Raw genomic sequence first — 26124 nt, 5'->3', positions numbered from 1 at the left:
CTCCTCCCTTTCCCATCCCAACAAGATTTCCTGAATCCCCTCCCACTGCCCAGTGTGCCCCATGTCATGCTAAAATTGCTGTGCGTGAGGCCAGGTATTGTAGTGTAACCGGTCGGCCGCCTCTTGTGATGCTGGCATCCCCCATCAGAGTCCTGGTTCCATTGCTGGTTGCTCAGCTCCCAGTGTGTCTCCCTGCTACTGTGCCTGGGAGGCGCAGTGTCTGGACCCCTGTTTCTATGTAAAAGACCAAAATGAAGTGCTGGCTCCTGGCTTTGACTTTGCCAGCCCTTTCTGTTGCAACTACTGGGGAGGTGTAGGGGAGGGGGAACCAGCAGACGGAAGTTCACTCACTCCTTCTCTCCCTTTTAAGTAAATAAATAAATCTTTAAAAAATTATTATGTCTAAATTACTATTACCTTTCAGGAAGTCGCCCTATACTCACAATTTGAGCCATTATGGCAGATGCTAGTTCCTCATTACAGCTCTGCTTTAGAGTTTTCCTTAGGGCCCAGTGCGATGGCTCAGTGGTTAAGTCGTCACCTTGCAAGCACCAGGATCCCATATAGGCGTCGGTTCGTGTCCTGGCTGCTCCACTTCCCATTCAGCTCCCTGTTTGTGCCCTGGGAAAGCAGCGGAGGATGGTCCAAGTGCTTGGGCTGTACCTAAGTGCAAAACCTGGAAGAAGTTCCCGAGTCTTGCCTTCAGACCAGAACTGCTCTGGCTTTTGTAGCTGTAGGGTGGTGAACAACAGATGCAAGTCCTCTCTGTGTCTATCAAAAAATAAATAAATAGGGCCCAGCGGCGTGGTGGCCTAGTGGCGAAGGTCCTCACCTTGAATGTGCCGGGATTCCACATGGTCGCCAGTTCTAATCCCAGCGGCCCCACTTCCTCTCTATCTCTCCTCCTCTCTGTATAGCTGACTTTGTAATAAAAATAATTCTTTAAAAATAAATAAAATAAAATTCTTAAAAAAAAGTCACACCACCTGGATGAAATAGAGTCATTTTCCAGCCTGGAAAGCTTGCTCTGTGCCTGATCTACAGCTGAGAAAACTTTGCACATAGAGCCTGTGCGGCCAGCAGCTGGGGGATCTGACTCAGGCCAGTGTGACCCCAATACGCTCTGAACTGCCAGCCCAACAGGTACAGTGCCCACATTGGGTTGCATTTACTCCCAAGGCAGTGCAAAGTGGTGTCCTCCCCCCGCCATACTTTGTATAATCTCTACAATTCACAGCTGTCATGAAGCTTCCCATATTCGTCTTTCACAGTATGATTGTTACGAACTGTAACAATATTATTTATGCACGTAGAACAACTCATGGTTAGCTCAGGAATGGCCGGCCTCGCGAAACCCCGCAGAACGCGGACGTGGACGGTCTGCACTGGACTCGGCTGTGCCCGGGCCGTCGTGGCGGGTCGTGGCGGGCCCCGTGGTCCCTGTCGCCGGGTGGCACAGGTCGGCCGGGCTCCTCACCTGGAAACGAGGCCCCGGGCCGCGCCCGCCTCTCGGGGGCCGGACCCTTCGTGCTCGGGGCCTCGTTTCCGGGCGAGGCCCTGAGTGGCGCACCAGCCGGAAGTGCCCGAGTCGGGGCGGCGAGAGGCAGTGTGTGGGAGTGGCGGGGCGGAGGGGAGTGAACCCGCAGCGATGATCCAGGCGATTCTGGTTTTCAACAACCACGGGAAGCCGCGGCTGGTCCGCTTCTACCAGCGTTTCGTGAGTGCGGCCCGGCTGCGCCCCTTGCCCCCTCCGCTGGTCCCTCAGCCCGTGCCACCCGCTTCTTCCCCTCCCGGGGCCCGAACCCCCATCCCCTCGGGGGCGGGCCTGGCACTGAGCGCTGGTTCGCGACGCCGCCAGGTCTCAGCCCCCGGCCACGGTCTCTCATCTTGGAGGACCTTCAAGCAGTCAGCTTCTTATTTTTATTTATTTATTTATTTTTTATTTTTGGTGGGCAGAAGGCCTGGGCGAAACTGCTGCGTGTCCTGACTTCGACCCGGCGTTTCCTCCGGGTGGGGGGTCGAACAGGCCGTTTTAAATGCGGGAGTCGCTGTGACAGATGTTGCCTCGTTGAGGACTCCATCCCTGGTCGTGTGCATTTTCCAAAAAGTGTTTCGCTAGAAGGCGAGCGCGCAGAGGCTGGCGCCTCCCGATGTTTTATCTCTCAGGGGCTGGCTGGGTTTCAGGACGCTGATGCGTGGAGGGGCCTGCCTTGGGCCAGGAGAAATGAAAAATAATCTTACCCTTTGCAAGAGAGGTTGCAGTTGGCATCACAATGAACATTAGAAGCATCCTGTTCAGCTGGTGTTTGCATTTGTGTATGTGTGTGGATCCTCCCCCGCCCCACCCCTAGTTTGTTTTCTGATACGACCAGGCTATCTCACTTACCATTCAGGTCAGTTATATTCCACGGGCCCAGACCTCAGGCTGCTGCTTGCGGTACCCACATCCCGTGTCGCCTAAGGTTCTGATCCCACAACCTGTGTCCTGTTGTCAGGGATCTGGTCCCTTACCCGGTGTCTCACTGTCAGGGATCTGGTCCCTCACCCCATGTCTCACTGTCAGGGATCCGGTCCCTCATCTCATGTCTGACTGTCAGGGATTTGATCCCTCATCTCATGTCTGATTGTCAGGGATTTGATCCCTCATCCAGTGTCTGTCAGGGATCCAGTGGTCTCTGCTCCCATCCCAGCTTCATGCTGATGTAAACCTTTGAAGGCAGCAGGTGACGGGTCAAGCCTCAAGTCCCTGTCTCCCACACCCACGCAGGGCTGCATCGCCTTTGGTCTGACTCAGACCCAGTCAGCTATTGTGGATACCTGGTGATTAGACCGGTGGATAAAAGTTGTCTCATTTTTCTCTGCATCTCGGTGAAATAAAATAAATAAATAGATAAGTAAATAAATAACATTTAAAAAACTGTGTAGATCCAAGTTGGCAGGTTTTATTTTTATTTATTTTTTAAGATTTATTTATTTACTGGAAAGTCAGATATACAGAGAGGAGGAGAGACAGAGAGGAAGATCTTCCATCGGATGATTCACTCCCCAAGTGAGCGCAATGGCCGGTGCTATGCCAATCTGAAGCCAGGATCCAGGAACTTCTTCCAGGTCTCCCACACGGGTGCAGGGTCCCAAGGCTTTGGGCCGTCCTCGACTGCTTTCCCAGGCCACAAGCAGGGAGCTGGATGGGAAGTGGAGCTCCTGGGAATAGAACCGGCGCCCATATGGGATCCTGGGGCGTTTAAGGCGAGGACTTTAGCCGCTAGGCCACGCTGCCGGGCCCAGGCAGGTTTTAGTATTAAGGGTACCTGGTCATTGCCACAGTCGGTTTTGCCTACCCATCCTCCCTCAAGTGCTACAACCCTAGACCACAGCTTAGCTATGTTCTGTCTCTAAGTGAATCCACTCCTGCAGAATCCACTCCTGCAGAATCCACTGAGATGGAGTTATACAATCTGTGGTCTCTTGTGCATCTTCTTTTACCTAATATTCTTCTGTTGGTGGCATGGTTCTTCATTACCTTTTGTTGCCAGATAGTAGTACACCATAGTATATGTCGTATTTATTTATTTGGAAGATAGAGTTGCAGATTGGCAAGGGGAGACAGAAAGAGATCTTTCATCTGCTGCTTTATTTCTCAAATGGGTTCAGCAGCCAGGGCCACACCAACATGAAGCCAGGAGCCTCTTTCTGGTTTCCCTTCTGGGTGGTAGGGGCCCTGACCTTGAGACCACCTCCTGCTTCCTTTCCCAAGTGCATTGTCAGTGTTCAGGGTCTGATGCAGAGCAGCAGGGACGTGAACCACTACTCAGGATGCTGGTGCTGCAGGTGGCAGCTTGACTGGCTGTGTTAAAATGCTGGCTCCGGATATAAATATATAATTAAAACAAAGATTTATTTATTTTTATTGGAAAGTCAGATTTACAGAGAAGAAGAGAGACAGAGAGGATGATATCCCATCCTCCGAGTCACTCCCCAAGTGGCCACAATGACCAGAGCTGAGCCGATTTGAAGCTAGGAGTTAGGAGCTTCTCCCGGGCCTCCCATGCTGGTGCAGGGTCCCAAGGCTTTGGGCAGTCCTCGACTGGATGGGAAGTGGAGTGGTTGGGACACAAACTGGTGTCTGTGTGGGATACCGTGCTTGGAGGTGGAGGATTAGCCATTGAGCCATTGCACCAGCCCCTAAGTAACACTGATTCACTACCCACATGCCGCCAACAGCTCCTGGCTGGGAACTGATTTCAGATACTACATGGGAGTGATAGGGACCTAGGCACGTTAGTATAATAAGACTCAGGTGTTTTGTTTTTTTTTTTTTTAAAGATTTATTTTTTATTACAAAGGCGGATATACAAAGGAGAGACAGAGAGGAAGATTTTTCCGTCCGATGATTCACTCCCCAAGTGAGCCACAACGGCCAGTGCTGCGCTGATCTGAAGCCGAGAACCAGGAACCCCCTCCAAGTCTCCCACGCGGGTGCAGGGTCCCAAAGCTTTGGGCCGTCCTCAACTGCTTTCCCAGGCCACAAGCAGGGAGCTGGATGGGAAGTGGGGCTGCTTGGGATTAGAACTGGTGCCCATATGGGATACAAGTGTGATCAAGGCGAGGACTTTAGCCACTAGGCCACGCTGCTGGGCCCATGGGACTCAGGTGTTTTAACTGCATCTTACTCCTGCCTGGAATACGCCTCGTTTTGGCTGTTGATGCATCAGTTGATGTTTCCAACTTTGGCCCTCGTGAAAAGGCTGCTATGAACATGGAAATGCTTTTTTTTGGGTCAACCTTATTTTTCTGATCCCTGTGTCTTATGTTAACTCAATCATGAGAGCTGCCAAGCTGTTTTCCTGGTGACTGCACAGTTGTTTCATTTCTGTTAGCTCTGGATAAGGGTTCTGATTTCCTCAGACTCATACAAATTTGTGAGACATCAGTGTTGTTGATGAAAGGCATTTGACTGGGAGTGGAGTAGCTCATGGTGGCTTTGGTTTTAATTCCACAAGTATCTTTCCCGTGCACTTATTTGGATGTCTTTGGAGATCTTAGGATTTTTTAAAGAAACTTTTGAGCTAATGAGTGAAAGTGCAGATTAAACAAAGATCTGAAGGCTTGGTCATTCCCTGGGCTGCCACACCCACATAGAGTCAGATAAAAGAGTTTAAATTTAAAAGATGTTTCTGTTTTTTAAAAATACTGGTATCTACACCCTGGTGTTGTCAGTGCACACGGAGTTGGAGTTAATCGTTGACAATATTTTGGCATCTGTGAACTTGGAATGTTTTTCAAATTCAAACCAGGAAAGTAGTGATTGATTTACTTGAGTTTATGGTGACCAGTGGTGAATAAGTTTTCATTTGGGGCTGGTGTTGTGGCCTGCCAGTTAAACTGCTGCCTGCAGTGCTGGCATTTTTATGGGCACCAGTGAGAGTCCAGGCTGCTCCACTCCTGATCCAGCTCCTTGGGACTGTACCTGGGAAAGCAACAGAAAATGGCCCAAATGCTAGGGCCCCCACATCTGATTCAAAGACCTGGATGCACTTCCAGGCTCCTGGCTTCAGCCTGGCCTAGCCTTGCCATGGTGGCCATTTGCAGAGTAAAGCAGTATATGGAAGATCTATCCCAAAATCTGTCTAACTCTACCTTTCAAATAAATAAATACATTTTTTTTTTTAATTTATTTTTAAAACGTTTCCATTTTTAGGGCCCAGCGTGTTATCCTAGTAGCTAAGGTCCTTGTCGTGCACGTACCAGGATCCCAAATGGGGTGCAGGTTAATATTCCGGCTGCTCCACTTCCCATCCAGCTGCCTGTTTGTGGCCTTGGAAGGCAGTCGAGGACGGCCCAAAGCCTTGGAATCTTGAACCCACATGGGAGACCAGGAAGAAGTTCCTGGTTCCTGGCTTCGGATCGGCTCAGCTCTAGCCATTACGGCCGCTTGGGGAAGTGAATCAGCGGATGGAAGATCTCTCTCTCCTCTCTGTAAAATCTTTCCAATAAAAATAAATAAATCTTTTAGTTTTTAGGTTTTTATTTTTAAAAGGTTTGTATGTTTGAAAGCAGAGAGCTACAACATGTTCTTCCATCTGCTGACTGACTCCCCAGAGGGCCACAAGGGCTGAAGCTAGGCCAGGCCAAAGCTCCATGCAGGTATTTGAGCTATCATTGGCTGCTATCCTAGGTGCATTAGCAGGGCTGGACTGGAAGTCAAGTAACCAGGGCCTGAACAGTCCTGGTTTGCAAATGGTATTGAATGCCAGTCCACAAATGATAGCTTAACTTGCTGCACCCTAAAGGCAGCCCACATTGATTTTGTTTCATTCAGGGGCTACTGAAGGCCATTCCATACCCACCTTGAGACAAGATAATTTCTTTCTCCCTCTGCCTATTTTTTTTTCTTAAAATATATTTCAGGGGCCCTGTGCAATAGCGTAGTGGTTAAAGTCCTTGCCTTGAATGCGCCCGGGATCCCATATAGGGGCCGGTTTTGGAAGTGGGCCCGCTGGGATTAATCCTCCCTGCCTGTGGCTTGGGAAAGCAGTCGAGGACAGCTCAAAGCCTTGGGACCCTGCACCCGCGTGGGATTCCCGGAAGAAGTTCCTGGATCCTGGCTTCGGATCGGCGCAGCACCGGCCGTTGTGGTCACTTGGAGAGTGAATCATCGGACGGAAGATCTTCCTCTCTGTCTCTCTTCCTCTCTGTATATCTGCCTTTCCAATAAAAGTAAATAAATCTTTTAAAAAAAAAGCTTATATATATATAAATATAAATAAGTAAACATATATATATATATATACAAATCTATATATTTGAGAGGTAGAGAGGGGGTAGGCAGTGAGCTCTCACCTGCTGACTCATGCCGAAAGGCCTGCTAGCCTGGATTTAGGAACCAGGAACATAATCCAGGACCCTGGGTGGCAGGGATGCAACAATGTGAAATGTGATCCGTCCTCCTGCCTCCAGCGCCTGCCCTGGAGGGTGGGAAGCTGGAGTTGGGAATCGCACTTCCTCTTTACTAGGCCTAATGCCCTCTCCCCCATTTCCTTTACATTTCAAATGTAAAATTAGTTTTGTAGAAAGACAAGGCTGAAAATTGCCCCAATTTGTTTTCTCACCCTTGGACAAGTCCAGGCTGAAGAGCTACTCCGGTGTGGTCCCCAAAGCAAAAGTGCTGGGATGGCCCAGAAGCTTGTTGGGCCTGATTGTAGTCTGAGAACGTGACGCAGGCCTGCAGCATCAGCAGCTGCCCTTTGCTGATTGCAAGCGGGATTTGAGATGCACGGGCTTAGAGCTGTTAATGACTTCATGTCCTCCTGTCATCCTTCCACACTTGGGGAATTCACATACATGTATGCTGACTGTGCTATCAGGTGATTCCATGGTAGTTGAGCCTTCTCAAGTATGTACAACATCAAAAAAAAAAAAAAAAAAACCTGAAAAAGTAATCTTGTTCCTAGCTCTGTTCAACTTTTAATCTGAATCCTAATCTGTAAATGGTTCTTTGTTTTTCTCAGTAATCCTTGGTTGGTGAGCTACATAGTGCTATATAGAACTAGCGCAAGAAGTGGCAGATTCCATTTGACCTTTATTATTTTTTTAAGGTATTTATTTTCGGGCCCGGCGCGGTGGCGCAAGTGGTTAAGGTCCTCGACTTGAACGTGCCCGGGATCCCATATGAGCGCCGGTTCTATCCCGGCAGCCCCGCTTCTCTTCCAGCTCCCTGCCTGTGGCCCGGGAAAGCAGTCGAGGACAGCCCAAAGCTTTGGGACCCTGCACCCGCGTGGGAGACCCGGAAGAGGCTCCTGGCTTTGGATCGGCATAGTATTGGCCATTGTGCTCACTTGGGGAGTGAATCATCGGACGGAAGATCTTCCTCTCTGTCTCTCCTCTCTGTATATCCGCCTTTGCAATAAAAAAATAATAAAAATCTTTAAAAAAAGATATTTATTTTTATTGCAAAGTCAGATATACAGAGAGGAGGAGAGACAGAGAGGAAGATCTTCCATCGGATGACTCACTCCCCAAGTGACCACAATGGCTGGTGCTCTGCTGATCCAGAGCCAGGATCCAGGAACTTCCTCCAGGTCTCCTACGTGGGTGCAGGGTCCCAAGGCTTTAGGCTGTCTTTGACTGCTTTCCCAGGTCACAAGCAGGGAATTGGATGGGAAATGGAGCTGCTGGGATTAGAACCGGCACCCATATAGGATCCTGGGCACGTTCAAGGCGAGGACTTTGGCTGCCACCACATTGGGCCCCCACTTGACCTTCTTAAAGCATTAGACCTGTGGAGATTTGGTTTTGTAACAGGCATGGGTATTTCTCAGGGGAAAGAAAAAATGTTGCTGGTCATTCTTTATAACACTGAATAGAGTTTTTCAGTGCGCCCTTTCTTGTTGGAGTAACTCGTCTACCTGTAGCACAGTTGTAACAGATGTCCGGGCAAACACATTCTACCCTAACGCCTATGGAAGAGCCTTGCTGCCTGTTTTTCTTTGGGTTTATTCTCTGTTCTCTACTCACCTTTTCTAACCTTTATTTTTAATTTTTTAAAATTTATTTGAAAGGAAGAGTTAAAGAGAGAGATCTTCCATCCTTTGGTTCACTCCCCAAATGGCCACAAGAGCCAAGGCTAGCCAGGCCAAAGCAGGAGCCAGACGCCCAAGTACTTGAGCCACCTTCGCTGCTTTCCCCGGGCAGGAGCAGCTCTGCAGTAGAGTGAGGGGATGCCCTCATCACAGGTGGCAGCTCAATCTGCTGCGCCACAAGGCCTCGCGCCCTTTTCTGATTGTTTCTGGACACTGGTGTTTGCTTCCTGCCCTCATCCCCCTCCACAGGACGTCCTTTTTCAGAACCGCGCATCCCCATGCTCTTGTGTTTTTGCTCCACAGCCAGAAGAAATCCAACAGCAGATTGTCCGAGAGACTTTCCATCTGGTGCTCAAGCGGGATGACAACATCTGTAACTTTTTGGAGGGTGGAAGGTAAGTTGTTGCCTTGATTTTCCCGTGTTTGGTGTCGGGTGGGGACCTGACGCACTTGCAGCTCCCGTAGAGGGGCCTGGTTGTCTCTGGGACCCAGTTGAAGGAGTGGGCTTCTGGTGTTCCCCATATTGTTTTCTGGTCCCTGTGAAGGCAGACAGAAACAAGGGGAGGTAGAGCAGCTTTAAGAACTTCCATCGAACCTGCTTCTGCTGACTGGCCTGCTTTCACCTTCCTGCGGGCCCTCTCTCACTCTGGGAATGGGGTGAGGTATTGGATCAAGGTGCAGATGTTGACGCCTTTCCCATCTTCCACAGTCTGATTGGTGGTTCTGACTACAAACTGATTTACCGGCACTATGCGACCCTCTACTTTGTGTTTTGCGTGGATTCGTCAGAGAGTGAGCTGGGGATCTTGGACCTCATCCAGGTAAGTGTGCTCAGCCTCATTAGAGGATTGGGCAGCCCGTGGTGCCACTGGGTGTTGTGGTTGCGCATCATGCCCAGATGTCCACTAGATGGTGCTGTGGGGAAGCCGCTGAGCAGCCCACATTCTGAGTGCATCTGTGTTTGCGTCCTGCACGCAGCCCTAGCATTCCTCTGGGCTTTCTTGTTTGGAATTTTTTTCCAGCTGTCAAACTAAATGACATTTAGAAGTGGGTAGTGTTTATTTTCACTTATAATTCTAGCCCAAAGAAACTTGATGCTTGAGTTAGTCTATGTCATCTTGACATAGGGCAACATGATTTTTGTTAAACTTGTTGAAAATTAGCAGTTGCTTCTTAGTTCCCTTCATTATCTTCATGGAAACTGAAATGTGTAGGAAGACTGGAGTACAGTGCCACCGTGTCTGCGGGGGGTTCCAGGCGGGCTCCTCCAAGGGCTTCAGTCGCCCTCTGGGTGGCAGGCACCGCAGCAGACACGCTGAAAACTTCACGGAACAGAAAAGAAATGCTTGCAACTAGTATCTGTTTTGTTAAAAAGAAATAAGCTACATTTAATATATTAGGGACAAACAAATGGAAAATTTGAGCATATACTTTTGTTTCAGGTATGCCAGACTTTAAAAAAAAAAAGATTTAGGTATTTTTATTTGACACAGTTACAGAGGGAGAGAGAGAAAAGAGATCTTCCATTTGCTGATTCATTCCCCAAATGGCTGCAACAGTCAGAGCTGAGTTGATCCGAAGCCAGGGGTTTCTTTTGGGTCTCCCACATGGTAACAGTGGTCCAAGGCCTTGGGGCTACCCTCTGTGCCTCACAGGCTATAGGACATGGAGCAGCCAGGACCCGAAGCAGCGCCCACATGGAATGCTGGTGCCTACTACACCCCGGTGTTGGCCCCCTTCTTAGATTTTTAGTTTGTATTTTGCTCCTTAGAGTGTTTGGATTTTTTTTAAATCTATGGATACTAGATATTATTATCTAGCCCCAAATTCTTCATCAAGATACTGCATTCTAGGATAATTACTCATTTTGTCTAAACAGTATTTATCCCAAGAGTATAAGTTTATTGCAGAAATGAAAAAGACTAATATATAATAACATCTGCAAATGGTGAGAGAAGTGATTGCCCAAATTCCTGAGAAATACTCTTAATTAGAAGATATATTTTTATTTGATTTGGGCAAACAAAGGAGATTAAGTCAAATTCAAAAGATGATACAGTCAAGAAACTGGGTTAGCATGGAGCTAACAAGGAGCTTCAGAAAGTTCATGAAAAACAGAATTAAAAGATGAATTCATTTTGGTGTCTGCCACAAAAAAAAAAAATATGTGGTTTTGTCATGATACATGTTTTCTGTGAATGTCTTGAAGGCTGTACTAATTTTCCAGGGTCACACCGACAGGAATTGTGTTGTGTGGCAGGCACATGACTGCCTTCAGAAAGGCTGTGGTCATTTCTGCTGCCTCCAGTACGGCGGAAGTGCACATTTCCCCTGAACTACCGCACTGAGGTCTGGCAGTGTTCATTTCTTCTCAGAGACAGGGTGCCTCCCGAAGGTCTGAATTTCGGTTGATCACGCCGCTGTGTACATGTCAGTGTGCGGTGCTCTTTTCCTTGGCAGCCTTGCTCAGCATAGTGGAGAAACTTGTCAAGTGAGCCGGGCTCCTGGTGGAGAGCATCCTGTTTAATCTCATCTGCGGGGCATGTTTCATCAGACTTCTCCGAGTGCGGGTCAGGGTGTGCGTCTCAGTGGGCATTGAGCAGGTCAGGGTGTGCGTCTCAATGGGCATCGCGCAGGTCAAGTCTTGCATCACAGTGGGCATTGTGTGGGTCAGGGTGTGCATCACATTGGGCATTGTGCAGGTCACGGAGTGCGTCACAGTGGGCATTGTGCAGGTCAGGGTGTGCGTCACATTGGGCATTGTGCAGGTCATGGAGTGCATCACAGTGGGCATTGTGGGTCAGGGTGTGCATGTCAGTGGGCATCGCGCAGATCAAGGCTTGCATCACAGTGGGCATCATACAGGTCAGGGTGTGCATCACAGTGGGCATTGTGTGAGTCAGGGTGTGCATCACAGTGGGCATCGTGCAGGTCAGGGTGTGCGTCACAGTGGGCATCGTGTGGGTCAGGGTGTGCGTCTCAGTGGGCATTGTGCAGGTCACGGAGTGCGTCACAGTGGGCATTGTGCAGGTCAGGGTGTGCGTCACAGTGGGCATTGTATGGGTCAGGGTGTGTGTCACAGTGGGCATTGTGTGAGTCAGCGTGTGTGTCACAGTGGGCATTGTGTAAGTCAGGGTGTGCGTCTCAGTGGGCATCGCGCAGGTCAGGATGTGCATCACAGTGGGCATCGCGCAGGTCAGGGTGTGCGTCTCAGTGGGCATCGTGTAGGTCAGGGTGTGCGTCTCAGTGGGCCTCTTCTGAGGAGTCTCACTAACAGCACTTTTCTTCCTGGCTGAGTCAGTAAAAAGCAATGAGAAGATAATCATCTGTGAATTTTGAGTCTTCTTTAAAATTATTCATTTCAATCTAATTTTTTTTTTGCTAAGCTAGTCAATGTAATAATCCATTTTTACTTCCTGCTGTTGAAGAAACTTGTTTGTAATAAGTTTAGGGTGAACCTTGTAGTCGTTGGTGACGTGGCTCCCTTGTCCGTGTGGTGTCACACGCTGTCACCTTCGCTGTGCTCCCCCTTCTTGTTTCTCTGCAAGCACAAGTGCGTCTTGGTCCTGGGCTGCCCACTTGTTCTTCCTGCCCAGTGCTTTGGTCTTGGTTCTTCCCTCTTTCGGTGACTTTCTTTCATCAGGCATCCTCTGCTCCACTGTTCATTCTCTTACTTTGAAAATGTGTTTACTTATTTGGAAGACTTACAGAGAGATTTATCCACTGGTTCACTCCCCAGACGGCTTGCAGTGGTCGGGACTGGGCCAAGCCTTAGCCAGGAGCTTCATCTGGGTCTCCCACATGGGTAGCAGGAGCCATCATCTATTGGTTTTCCTAGTCAGTGAAAACCAATGAAATAGAGCAGTCAGGACGAAAACTGGTGCCCATATAGCATACATTGCAGGGTGGGGCTTTGCCCACTGTGCCACAATGTCAGTCCCATTCATTCTTAGAGTCTTCAAGGCATTCTCTGAAGTAACCCTCTGTCATACTGTCCTGTTGACAGCCTTCCAAGCACGTAGGACAATAGGAATGCTTGCTTCCTTATCTTCTCACACCTGCAATAGAAAGCTGGCTAAGGCAGGGCAACTCCCTGACCAGGGAGCCACAGAGGCCCTCGTTGTTCATTGGTTGAATGAGCAGCCAGTTCACATTAAGATTTTGTTTTCACTCTTGAGTTTCCTCACCGAGTCCTGTTTTTCTTTCTGCAGTGGTTTCACATCCTGATACCACGAAAGACCAGTTGTTCTCCCTGGGTGTGGTTCTTCTCATCTGGTCTCTGCTCTTCCAAGTGTGCACCTGTCGTGTTTCTGAACAGATGTTCCTGGTGCATTTGTAATGAGAAGGAAATTAAAAGTAGCATTTCTCTCCATTTATTCATTTCTTCTTTTGAATATTAAATAGGTTTTGTTGGTTTTATTCCAAAAAGGTCCTAATATGATGATTCTGAAGTTTCAGGTTATTAAGTTTTTGTTCCTTGCTATAATCTCAAATATTTATTTGCCATTATATAGCCTTTTTAATTCTTAATGTGTTCATTTACATAAATATATTCTTGCTATAAAAATTGATGCAGTGAGATGATTAAGTAGAATGGAAAAGTCCTCTCTTGTCATTTATTCCTCTGTGTCAGGCACCATTCCCTTCCCTAGAGGTAACCAGCACAAATTGAGAGAGAGACAGAAGCAAAGGGAAAGAACACGTCTGTGGGTTGATTTCCCACGTGTCTGCGGCGCCCTGAGCCTGGTTGGGGACCAGAGCCAGGAACTCAGTGCAGGGCTCCCAAGGGGAGCTCAGAGGCCGTCACTGAGCGGTTACCACGCCTTGCTTGGTCTGCATTGGTAGGAAGTAGCTGGACGTGGCTATCCAACCTGGCCATGCCAACATGGGACACAGGCTTCTGAATTGGCACTAACCAAATGCCCACCTCTCAATATTAAGTTTTTTTTTTTCAAGATTAAAAAAAAATATTTGAAAGACAGAGTGACTTAGAAAGACAGGTGGGGAAATCAAATGTACCATCTACTGGCTTACTCCCTGAATTGCCATGATAGCTGGGGCTGGGCCGTGCTGAAGCCAGGAGCCAGGAGCTCCATCCAGGTTCCTCACAGGGTTGGCTGATGCCCCAACACTTGAGCTGCCATCTGCTGCCCTCCCTGGCACATTAGTAGAAAGCTGGACTGGTATGGGACACTAATTTCACAGGTTGGCTTAACCCTCTGCCCTGTAAGACTGGCACTTCAGTCTTCTAGTGCATGTACACACCAGCTGCACGTAGAACAGACATGGAAAATCGACTTTTGGGGCCAGCACGCTGGTATAGCATGCTAATCGTCTGTCTCTGGTGCCAGCATCCCATATAGGTACCAGTTTGAATCCCGGCTGCTCCACTTGCAACCCAGCTCCATGGCTTGGAAAGGAAGCAGAGGATGGCTCCAGTCCTTAGGCCTTTGCCACCCACATAAGAGATTGGAAAGAAGGTTCTGGCTCCTGGTTTTGGATCAGCTTAGCTCTGGTCAATGTGACCACTTGGGAAATGAACCAGTGAACTGAAGATCTTTCTCTCTGTATCTCTCTTTCTTTTTTTTCCTGTAAATCTGCGTTTCAAATTTTAAAAATGAAAATACATTTTTGAAATTTTATCCTACTTCTCAGCTTTTCTGCATTTGAAAAGTAGAAATTTTTGGGCCCCGGCAGCGTGGCCTAGTGGCCAAAGTCCTCACCTTGAACGCGCCTGGGATCCCATATGGGCACCAGTTCTAATCCCGGCAGCTCCACTTCCCATCCAGCTCCCTGCTTGTGGCCTGGGAAAGCAGTCAAGGATGGCCCAAAGCCTTGGGACCCTGCACCCGCGGGGGGATACCCGGAGGAAGTTCCTGGCTCCTGGCTTCGGATCGGCATAGCATCGGCCGTTGCGCTCACTTGGGGAGTGAATCATCAGACAGAAGATCTTCCTCTCTGTCTCTCCTCCTCTCTGTATATCTGACTTTGCAATAAATAAATAAATCTTTAAAAAGAAGTAGAATTTTTGAATTAAAAATACTGTCCTATAATTCTGTCAGGTTTAATGCAAAGAGTTTAACCTGATTAGTACACTAACACTGTACCACTCATCTGATATTTATGAGGAAATCGAACTTTTCAGTAAATTAAAGCTGATACAAATGAAGACTGATGATAGTTGCACAAAGCTGTGAGTGTGTAAAATTCCACTTTAAAATGTTTGCATGTATTTTACGCCAATAAAAAAAAAAATTGGGTTGGGGGAACCTCCGTGCAACATCCAGGCAAGGAGGTCACATGAGAACAAGGGTGTAAGCTCCCAAACCTTAACATGGCCATCTGCACTGAGGGTGTGAAACCCACTCCCAACGCCCTCCCCACTGTGTGGCGCTGCCTCTGTGCCTTCCACTCTGAGCTTGTGAATTTCCACTCTTCCTGTGTTTTCAAGGTCTGTAGCTTCTTTCTCACCTGAGCTCCAGCCAGCTCCCCTGTCACCTTACTACCTGTTAGTTTCCTATAAAGGATATTTTGGTCCTTGTTTTCAAAATGCAGTTTATTTCAGATTTCAGCACCTTGCCAGAGCATTTTCCTTGTTTTGCCGTTTAGCAGACTTCGTCGGGCTTACTACTGCAGGGGCGTAATGGCCAGGCCCAGCCGTCACCTGCTGCAGCAGGCTGTCTCAAGAGTGACTGGACGCCTGACACCGTTGGTGAATCCGCAGTAACTGTGGTGGTTTCTTGTTTGTGTTGTTCATGTTTCTTCTCTGTCTGGTTGGCCCTTTTCCCTTTCCAGCTTGCTGTTTGAAGCTGTGGTGCGTCCACTGCTGATTCTGCCCCAGAGGAGGTGGGCAGATTCTGGCTTGACGTTGATTCAGTTTGTTGGGTGGCTTGGTGCTTCTTCCTTTTTTTTTTTTTTTGCAAAGTCAGATATACAGAGAAGAGGAAAGACAGAGAGGAAGACCTTCCGTCCGATAATTCACTCCCCAGGTGGCTGCAATGGCCAGTGCTGTGCCAATCCAAAGCCAGGAGCCAGGAACTTCCTCCAGGTCTCCAACACAGGTGCAGGGTCCCAAGACTTTGGGCCGTCCTCAACTGCTTTCCCAGGCCACAAGCAGGGAGCTGGATGGGAAGTGGAGCTGCCAGGATTAGGACTGGCGCCCATATGGGATCCCGGAATGTTCAAGGCAAGGACTTTAGCTGGTAGGCTACCACAATGGGCCCTAGGTGCTTCTTTTTCTGCCTCAGCTCTTTCTTGTACTGCTCCTGCTGCTGCTGCATCGCCCACATCCCGGGCTTGAGCAGGGCAAGATCTGGTTGTAACATGTGTTTGCCACCATCTAGATCACAGTTCTTCTGCTTGGTGCAGTCAGGTTCTGCTGCATTATCTGTGCTGTGCTTTTTGGTGGGTTTGTGTATGTGTGAGCTCACCGTTCTCAGAGGAACTGTCTGGGTGGGAAGTGGAGCAACCCAAACATGAACAGTGCCTATATGATCCTGGAGCTTGAAGGAGGAGATTAGCCAGTTGACCCATTGTGTCAGCCTCAGTACTAAAGCTTTATAACACATTTTGGTTAGTTTGTAAAGACAAGTCCTTCCTTATCACTGTTTTTCCTATTTAAATATTTATTTTTGCCTAATGCTCTTTTATGGGGCCAGCATTGTGGTACAGTATGCTAAGCTACCACTTGTGATACCAACTTCTCATAATACCAGTCCAAGTCCCAGCTGTTCCACTTCCATCCAGTTCCCTGCTAATGGCTTGCAAAAGCAGCAGAAGCTGGCCGAGTGCTTGGGTCCCCATTGCCAAGTGGGGGGGCTGGATTGTATTTCCAGGTCTTGGCATTGCATGATCCAGCCGGAAGTGTTGTGGTCATTTGAGGAGTGAACCAGTAGATGAAGATGTTTCTCTCTCTGTAGCTCTACCTTTCAAACAAATCTTTAGAATTAAGTTCTCATTATACTTAATCTTCTGTAAGATATCAAGCATTATTTTTTGCTTCATTTTTTTTTTAAGATTTATTTTTATTGGAAAGTCAAATTACAGAGAGAAAGATCTTTCATCTGCTGGTTCACTCCCCAAATGGCTGCAAGAGTCAGAGCTGAGCCAATCAGAAGCCAGGAGCCAGGAGCTTCTTCTTGGTCTGCCACACAGGGTCCCCAAGTCTTGGGCCATCCTTTACTGCTTTGCCTTTCTAGGCCGCCAGCAGAGAGCTGAATGGGAAGTGGAGCAGCCAGTACAAGAACTGATGCCCATATGGGATCCCAGTGCATGCAAAGCAAGGATTTAGCCACTAGGCTAGTGCACTGGTCCCTCTTCATTTATTTTCATTCTGTTTGAAGGGCAGAGAGACAGTTGGAGAGAGCTCTTCCATCTGCTGGTTCCCTCTCCAAATGTCACAGCAGCCAGGCTGATGCTGGGAGCTGGGGACTCAGCCCAAATTTTCCAAGTGATTTGCTGGAATCCAAGTATTTGGACAATGGCTGTTGTATCTTAAGGTGCGCATTAATAGAAATAGCCAGAACTCAAACCCGGCACTCTGAAAATAGAATGTGGCATCCCGAGTTTATGCCTGAAGGACTTAGCCTTCACCAGGTTTCATTTTTTAAAATGTCTTATTCGAAGGACCAGCATATGGCACAGTGGGTTAAGCCAACTACCTGTGAAAATAGCATCCCATGTGAGTGCTGGTTCAAGTTCCAGCTATTCTGCTTCCCGTCCAATTGTCTGCTTATGTATCTGGATAATCTGGAAGATAGCTCAAGGATTTGGGCCCCTGCCATCTGCTTGAGAGACCTGGTTAAAGCTCCTGGCTCCTGGCTTTGACCTTCTAATCCCAGTCATTATGGCCATTTGAGAAATGAACCAGCAAATGGAAGATCTCTTTGTCTATCTCTCTTTTCCTTTCTCTCTCCCTCCCCTACCCTCATAAGAGTGCTTTTCAAATAAATACACTTTAAAAAATATCTTTATTAGAGACTTCCACACTTCTGGATTAATTTGTTTTCCTTAAATTATACACAATGGGGGCTAGAATTGTGGCCAAGTTGGTGAAGTGGCTACCTGCAATGACAGTGTCCCTTTGGGAGCCAGTTTGAGTCCCAGCTTCTCCACTTCTATCCGGCTCCCAGCCAATGGCCTGGGAAAAGAGCGGAAGAAGGCTTATGGCCCCTGCACCTGTGTGGGGGTCCTCAGTGAAGCTCCTGGCTTCTTGCTTTGCCCTGGCCCAGCCCTGGCTTTGGCAGCTGTTTCGGGGAGTGAACTGCTAGATAGATCTTTTTATGTATCTCTTTCTCATTCTCTGTAACTCTGTCTTTTAAATTCATAAGTTAAAAAAAAAACATAGACAAGTAAGTAATAACACACGGAAGGACAGAACAAGAAAGGCAAAAATATCCACAAATGTTTTGAAAGCAAAGAATGTGAATGCCTGGTAAGTGAGTTGGCATGCTCAGGAACCCACATCCCAAGGCCAGCAGTTGGGAATCCGGACAGTTACCCTGAACCGTACCACGGAACCCTCAGAAAGTACAGAACTGGCAGCAAGGGCACTCACTGGGGTGCGCGTGCGCCGTGGGCAGAGAAGGCTGTCTGGGATGCAGTCAGAGCCAGAAGTCCTTTCCCCAGGTGCAGTTCTCTGGGCAGCTGCCTCCCCAGCATAAGGCTGGAGTTATTCTCTGTGTCTCTGCTTTAGGGAACACAGGCAGAGCTACTGTGTGAATCAGGGGATTCATAAGGCTATTCATTCCAGTTGCCATCCACCAACTAATTGTCCAGCCCTTTCCAAATTTCTGGCAGCTACACCTTTACTCTCTGGGCAGGACATTGTAAGATTTCCCCAGGGAATCTGACCAACATAAGGGAAAGGAAAGTTAAGAAACCTGGTGTGGAGGTGAGGAGTCCCTGACAAGTAACCCTGACTGTAGCACTACTTTCTGACTGACAAGGATTATCAGGTACCTGGGGAAGACCTCTAACATGAAATAAAGTAGCAGCTCAGGAGACCTAGACACTGTTCAGAGAGTAGCAAGCAGTAAAACAACAATGGCAATAAAAACACAACAAAGCCAGTCCTCATGTCAGAGAAATAAAATTGGACACTAAACAAATAAAACCACTCAAAGAACAAAAATATCTCTTAGAAATGAAAAACCTTAGAACAAACCTGCCTCCGTTAAAGGACAAGGAAGGGGTCCGATGCAGTAGTCTAGTGCTGCCTTGCACAAGTCCTCTCTTTGTATGCACCAGGATCCCAAATGGGTGCTGGTTTGTGTCCCAGATGCTCCACTGTGGGAGACCCAGAAGAAACTCCTAGCTCCTCGTTTTGGATTGGCTCAACTTTGGCCATTGCAGCCACTTGGAGAATAAACCAATGGATGGAAGATCTTTCTGTCTCTCCTTCTCTCTGTAAATCTAACTTTCCAATTAAAACACACACACACACAAGGAAGATTAAGTGAAGGTGCTCAGAATGGGCAGGGTGGACAACTGGGAGAGAAACAGTTACAAAAATGGAAGGAGGTCCAATGCCCCAGTCTAAGCAGCTCCGGAAAAAATAAGTTAGAGATGTAGAGGGGAGAAAATTCTCAACAAAATAATTTAATGAGATTTCCCAGAAGTGAAGGACTTGGGCTGTTGGATTGTCAGGACTCACCGAGTACCTAGCATGACAAGTGCAGACAGGGCCATATTTAACTATGGTATCCTACAGAGAAAGCTCCAGGAACAATGTTGTTAGCAGGGGTTATATTCATTTTTCCTACACAAGCACGTGTCTGTCAAGTATGAGTCTAGGAGCAGAGTAGGTTATAGAGTATTAATACGCAGTGGCAAATGGTTTTCCCAAGAGTTAGGAGCGTTGAAACACTGTGAACCTGTTACTGGTGAGTCCTACGGAGGCCCCTGTATCTCCTGCCCCTTACATTGTGATATCACAATCATTTAGGAAAGCAACCCAGTCTGGCACTGGATGGAACAGCCCTTTATTCACATAAGAGAAGGGCAGGACCAACTCCAGCAGTGGGCGGTAGTTCCCCATGGCAGTGGGTGTTCAGGCAGCAGCTGCAGGGCAGTTTACATGTGTGCACCCACTTCACACTGCAGGAGAAGGGTGTCCTGGGCCCAGTCACTTGCCTCTGAGAAGACCTGTTTTCTTGTAGTGCTGAACAATTGATGATACTCCTGATAAGACCTTTGATATGAGACCACCTGCTGAGGGAAGACTAACAGGGTGTTACTTGGATGAGAGTGATGCATTCATCCTGAAAATCTATTCAACTGAGCCCTCATCAGTCGTGTGCTTTGCTCCATTATTAAAAAGCTAAAATTGTAATGTGTGAGCTAAGTTGGTTCATGAGAAGTTGTTAATGTTAACTGAAATTAAAATAAAGCTTTAATATGTTCAAATATGATTTTTTATATGTGTATACATTGAGGCTTGGATGAAGAGCATAGTGTTTATGTGGCTGATATTTTAAATTGTTGTTACTGTATGTGAAATAACATCTTATGAAGGGAGGGGCCAGGGCACTCCATGTCCCTGCTGACTGGGTTGATGTACTGAGCTCAGGCTTTCCTCCTAGACCTCCCACTCTGTACCAAGGTAAGTCGAGTGATCAGCTAATGTCGGGATGAAGTGTGTGGTGCTGCAGTTGTTGCTGTTTTCCCACTCTGTTTTTCTGAGATCTGTTCTAGTGTAACTTAATGCCTTGACAACTTTTTCTTTCAAATGTGACCTGAAGCTGTGAATATGTTCCCATTTTTCTCTTTTTTGTCTGCTTCTTCTCTCCTAGGTTTTTGTAGAGACCCTGGATAAGTGTTTTGAAAATGTCTGTGAATTGGATTTGATCTTCCACATGGATAAGGTATGTCCCTTTCCAAGCCAGGGTTCCCCACTGACTGAGTTCAGGACTACTCTGGTCACCCCTACACCTTTGTGCTCCTTCTGTGGCTTTTTACTGAGATAATCCTAAAATACATTTCATTGAATGATTAAGTTGAATAGTTGGGGCAGAGCTAGCTAAGATCTAGTAACAGTCTTTAACATAGAGATTATTCCTGGGCCTACATCATGATTCTTCTGTGCACGGAGAGACTTCTGGGAATGGGGCAGTGGTACACCAGAACAGCTGGCCAACTGGCCGAAGGTGGAAGAGTTTGGTGTTGCTGATGAGTCTCCTAGGGATAAGCCAAATGATAGTGCAGCTTTGGAATCATCCTGACAGGGAGACTTTGACTTTGAAACTGTGCTAAAGGACAATACAGTAAGTTATCTATGATGTCACATGAGGCCAGACAAGCTGTCATGGAAGAATTGAAACAGTCCTGGGTGAGTTTTCTCAGATACGTTCCTTGCATGACTAGAACTTGCCCTGTGTCCCCATGTGCCAAACTAAAGGGGAGTCAGCCAGCAAGGGGATGACGTTGGTCGCGTGAATTTTATCTAGCTGGGCACATGTTGTTGCCAGTGATGTCATGAGTTAGGAATGGTACATCTTGGACTTAGCTGGTCCTCTTCATCTGACTGCTGTGTCAGTGACCTTTGGCCCCTGCAGGACAGTGGACTTTAGGAAGCTGTTGCAGTTGCTGGGCCCTGGTCCTTTATTGGTCTGTTTTTGTTGTGATCAGTCAGAAGCTTTTAGTCCTGTTGTTCTGGCCTTGCCATCCAAGGATGGTGTTGTTGTTCAGTGGGCCCTTCAGTCTTGGTTAACTCTACCACGGGGTGCCCATCCCCCATTGCCCACTGACATATGAGCATGTTCCTGAGTTTGGCAACTGGAATGGCAGGCAGTTTTCTCTTTCCACCTCTGCTTTGTCTGTGGCAGCCTGAAAAATTGGAGTCCATCCCTTCAGACATGGACTGACAGCCTCATGGGACTCCCAGAGGCCAGGAACGCAGTGAGGTGACCATTCTCACTTTCACATGAAAGGGTCCTAGAAACTCCAGCAATTTCTTAGCAAGCACTTGAGGGTTGTTGTTTGTTTCTGTTCATTTCGTTTTATTTTTTTATTTGAAGAGTAGAGTTACAGAGAGAAGGAAAAATAGAAAACTCCCCATCCGCTGGTTCACTCCCCAAATGGCTACAACAGTCAGAGATGAGCTGGTTTGAGGCTAGGACCTTCCTCTAGGTCTCCCACATGGGAGCTCTCCTCCACTGCTTTCCCAGGCCAAAAGCAGGGAGCTGAATGTGAAATGGAGCAACTGGGACTAGAGCCAGCACCCATACAGGATGCTGGTGCCACAGGCAGAGCCTTAATGTACTATACGACAGCATTGGTCCCTGGAGGGTTGTTTTATGCCTTTCAGTTATAAAGGTGATGCTCTCCTGTGATTTCTGTCCAAGAGAGCCATTGTTGAAATGTAATTCCTTTGTGCTGATGAGGACAAGAGGGTGCTAAGGAGAATTTTTAAAGGATTTTTAAACCTTCTTGTTAGGAAAGGGAGATTTGTTAACATTTAAAGAACCAGGTAGCTGCAAACCCCCAGGCCCCAGGCTGCAGTTGCTGGGAACTTTCCTCCACCTAAGGGTTGTAGTAGCCCTACTCTCCACCTTAATGATGGGGGCAGCTCTGTTTGATTTTGGCAGCATTTGCCCGCTTGTGGGCTTCCCGGGGCAACAGCTGATCAGGGCTGGCCAGTGGGCACAAACTGTCTTCTCTAAGTCAGAACTCTCATACTTTCCCCAAGTAACTGGGGATGGGGGTAGATATTTGTCAAAGTTGATCCTGTAGCGATGCCAACTTCCAGCATTCTCCCAGCCTCTCTGGGTGCTTACCGTTGTGGCTGTGCTGTGTACTTCCCAGGGTTGGGAAGTTTCTGGGGTATTCCTCAATCTTGATGGCATGCTGGAAGCTGTGATGAATTAAATGGCTGTTTTCATTGTTACTATTATTGTTACGATGATGATGAAGGTGTTGTCTGTGGTCTACCTCCCGATGTGTAAACTGGATCTCTCTGTGGGAGCCACCTGTTGCTTACCAAGCCGGAGGGGCATTTCTCAACATGTCATGCGGATTAAGGGATGAATTTGCCTGGGAAAGCAGGAGAAGGGGAAATACTCCGATCCTCCCATTTTCCCCATGGAGAGGAGTGTTAGAGCTCGTGTGACTTCACACTGCCCTCCTTCCCCAGGGCCCTGTGTTAGTTGAGGGCTGGGGCACCAGGCAGTCTGTTTTTAAGTGCCAGCCATTCTTAGAAGTTGTCTGAGAATGCCACCTGTCCAGCTTCTGTGCGTGGGTCGGGAGTGGGTCCTGTGGACTGGTACCTGGGGAGGGCACTTGGATTCCTGGGGGAAACTGAGTGTGAGTGCAGCCCTTGTCACTGAGAGAGGGGGAACCCGCCCAGGCTGAGTTCATTGTTGGGGTAACCCAGAAGGTGTGCCCAAGGGGTCTTTCAGAACCCTAACATACATGGCCGTACTGTCTTCTTTGTCTGATGTCACTTGCGGAAGTTATCCAGTCTGTGGTGTGTCACCTCAGGTGATTAAATGCATTGCTGCATAGGATTCCATTATTTGAGTAGACCACCATTTATTTATCCATCCTATCAGTGGCTTTGGGTCATCTTGAGTTTGTGGCTATTATGAAGCACGGTGCCACGCGTGTTCTTAAATGCTATTGCTGATGTTTGTCGCTGACTGCTGGAGCACTTGTGTAGAGGACCTGCTGGGTCAGTGCCGGGCCTCTGGAAAGTGGCCAGCAGCACTAGCACCAAGAAGCCTGAGGCTCCAGCCTGACGCAGGTCCTCCCAGGCCTCAGCCAACCGCTTTATCAGATAACGCCGGCCTTTTCCAGGCTTCCCTCACATTGTAGGCTGAGTGCCTCCACTGCTGCATATCCTCACCAGAAGTCTGTCCCCAGGGGGCTGCTTAGTGGTCCTGTTAACCAAGTCGTACTAGTTCCTCCTCCTCAGGAAATATGGCACAGTCACGCTCCTGCAGCCTCTTGAAGTTATGTGTGGTCAAGTGACATTGCCCTAGCCGATGAATGTGAGAGGGAGGTCCTTTTCAGTAGAAATTTGATGACCAGGGCCCGGCAGTGTGGCCTAGCGGCTAAGGTCCTCGCCCTGAACACACTGGGATCCCATATGGGTGCCGGTTCTAATCCCGGCAGCTCCACTTCCTATCTAGCTCCCTGCTTGTGTCCTGGGAAAGCAGTCGAGGACGGCCCAAAGCTTTGGGACCCTGCACCCGTGTGGGAGACCCGGAAGAAGTTCCTGGATCCTGGCTTCAGACCGGCATAGCATTGGCCGTTGCAGTCACTTGGGGAGTGAATCATCAGACGGAAGATCTTCCTCTCTGTCTCTTCTCCTCTCTATATATCTGACTTTCCAATAAATAAATAAATAAATCTTAAAAAAAAAAAAGAAAGGAATTTGATGATCAGTGCACAGATGTGTCCTTCCTGCTGTGTGGCAGCTGTGGTCCTAACCTCTGTCTTGCTCACTAAGCCAAGTACCCACCCTTTTAAAGGTAGTTTACATTCATGTTTGTTTATTATTGCTATCACTGTAGAAGTAATTTTTAATATGTTATGGTGAAACCAAAGATGTGATAATGTCTTAATAACTCAGATTATCTTATCTGTAGACACCACTAATTTTTTTCAGTCCTTCTTTCATTTATCTTTTTCTTCCCCCTTACCCTGCTGACTCATGTCTCCGTGTGATGGTCAGTAGATGTGACGACATTTGCATCTGACCTAGCTCCTGGTCCCCGTGGCAGCCTTCGTCCTATTCTCTTGAGTACCAGGAGTGTTTATCATTACTTTTTTTTTGGGTAAATGTTTTTATCAGGTTATGCAAGTTTTTTTCTTTTCCTAGTAGCTGGGGATTTTTATTCGTGGAAGCATGTTAAAAGTTATCAAGCATTTTTTTCCATCTCCTTTGGTAATCATGATTTTTTTTTATAAACATCTGTGAGGATGCTTGTTAAGGCAGTAGGCAGTAAAGCCATTCTAGCCCCAGCATTAGACAAGGCTTTCCAGGAGGAAATAAGGCTGTTCTTTCTCATGTGACTGATCTTCAGATCAATGCCCGTAAGTGTTCTGCTACCACTGCATTTTTCCTTTACAGTTATACAGCTGTTGTTTTCAATTATTCGTGTGACATCAGGAAAAGATCGTATCTCTTGAAGAATCTCTGAAAAGCAGTGTTGCAAGGAGTCAGAATCCCACCCTGCTTACCTTTAGGAAGTGTCTCTGGCAGGCGACTTCTTTGTTGGGGGGATCTTTGACTGACCTTTGCCGTCATGTAAAGCAGTTGCAAATTCAGGGGTAATTGCTGTTGGTAATAAAAACTGGTCTTTTCATGTGGGCAAAAGACCTGTCCGAAACAACAGAAATGTCATCCACAACTCTGGCCCTCTTTTTCACTTTTTAAGATTTATTCATTTTGTTTGAAAGGCAAAGTTACAGGAAGAAGTGGAGTTTGGGGGAAACACTGGTCACTCCTCTGGTGGCCATTGTGACTGGAGCTGGGTGAGCCTGTGTTACAGTCCAGTTTTATCCGCGCCCCCCAGAAACGACAGAGTTTCACTGGTAGTGCAAAAGCAAGCAGAATTTATTGTGCTAGCATGCTGGGGTCAGAGTGTTCTTGGGGCACACAGGCCAGCCAAGGAGGGGTGGGACCCCAAGCCAGTAAAGGCCACTGATGATGTAGGCCTCTCTTGGGCATTACATACATCATAGCCCTGTAAATCCAGACATAGCAAATCAATTTAAAGAGTAACACATTATCCAATCAAAGTAACACACTTCAAACACATCATGGCCATGGGTTCTGGGTATCAATAGCTCATCCTGTTTCCTGGAATCAGACAAATGCCCTGCCGCCCCGGTGTATTCTATAGATAGGACTTGTGACACTGGTCAATAGCCCTGACTCATCCTGACGAGGGTGAAATCCCCCAATGGCCCTGGCTTATCCTAACTAAGCAAAGCAGTGGCTTCTTGGCACCAAGGGGCTTGACAGCCCAGCCTAGCATTCTATTATTCTAACACTCTAACATTATACTGATACTCTTAACATTATACTGATACTCTAACACCGGAAGCCAGGAGCCAGGAACTCTCTCTGGGTATCCCATGTGGATGGCAGGAGCCCATCAACTTGGGCTGGCTTCCACTGCTTTCCGAGGCACACTAACAGGGAATTGGATCAGATACAGAGCAGCCACAACACAATCTGGCACCCGTGTGGGATGCCAATGTCGCAGTCATATCCCAGCCTTCTATGTCACAGTGCCAGTGACAGCCCTGACTCGTCCTCAAGATCAGAAGCCCTGTCTTTTGAGAAACCTCAGGACATTTAAGCTATGCATTAGACACATCTAGCCTGGGTATCTGTCCATCTCTTTGAACAAATTTCTTGAAAGAGCAGGTCTCTGTAAAGACCAGGCATACTGAATTCCTGCTACCCTGGCAAATTCTTTCTTTCTTTTAGTGTTTATTTATTCAGTTTGTCTTTTTGCTGTATAGAACATCAGGAAGAGAGAGAGAGAGAAAGCCAGAAGATTTTTCCAGGTCTCCCACATGGGTGCAGGGGTCC

General features: G+C 47.7%; 1 protein-coding gene across 7 annotated transcripts in view; it reads left to right on the top strand.

The window, feature by feature from the left end:
* The first annotated feature begins 1579 nt into the window (after positions 1-1579).
* Positions 1580-26124, top strand: part of AP3S2 (adaptor related protein complex 3 subunit sigma 2) — a 57706-nt gene continuing 33161 nt past the window's right edge. For 4 of the 7 annotated variants that reach the window (XM_040968510.1, XM_040968508.1, XM_040968507.1 and 1 more), the window contains exons 1-4: positions 1580-1717; positions 8883-8974; positions 9289-9400; positions 20372-20443. In XM_040968510.1, the coding sequence (XP_040824444.1) occupies positions 1649-1717; positions 8883-8974; positions 9289-9400; positions 20372-20443 (345 nt within the window). In that variant the 5' untranslated portion in view covers positions 1580-1648. The remainder of the gene's footprint in view (positions 1718-8882; positions 8975-9288; positions 9401-20371; positions 20444-26124) is intronic. The other 3 variants (XM_040968512.1, XM_040968509.1, XM_040968513.1) reach the window with 2 other exon arrangements.

The sequence above is a fragment of the Ochotona curzoniae genome, unplaced genomic scaffold, assembly GCF_017591425.1.
Source record: "Ochotona curzoniae isolate NIBS_2020 unplaced genomic scaffold, NIBS_Ocur_1.0 scaffold_4701, whole genome shotgun sequence".
NCBI lineage: Eukaryota > Metazoa > Chordata > Mammalia > Lagomorpha > Ochotonidae > Ochotona > Ochotona curzoniae.
This window is presented reverse-complemented; position numbering and strand designations above follow the sequence as displayed.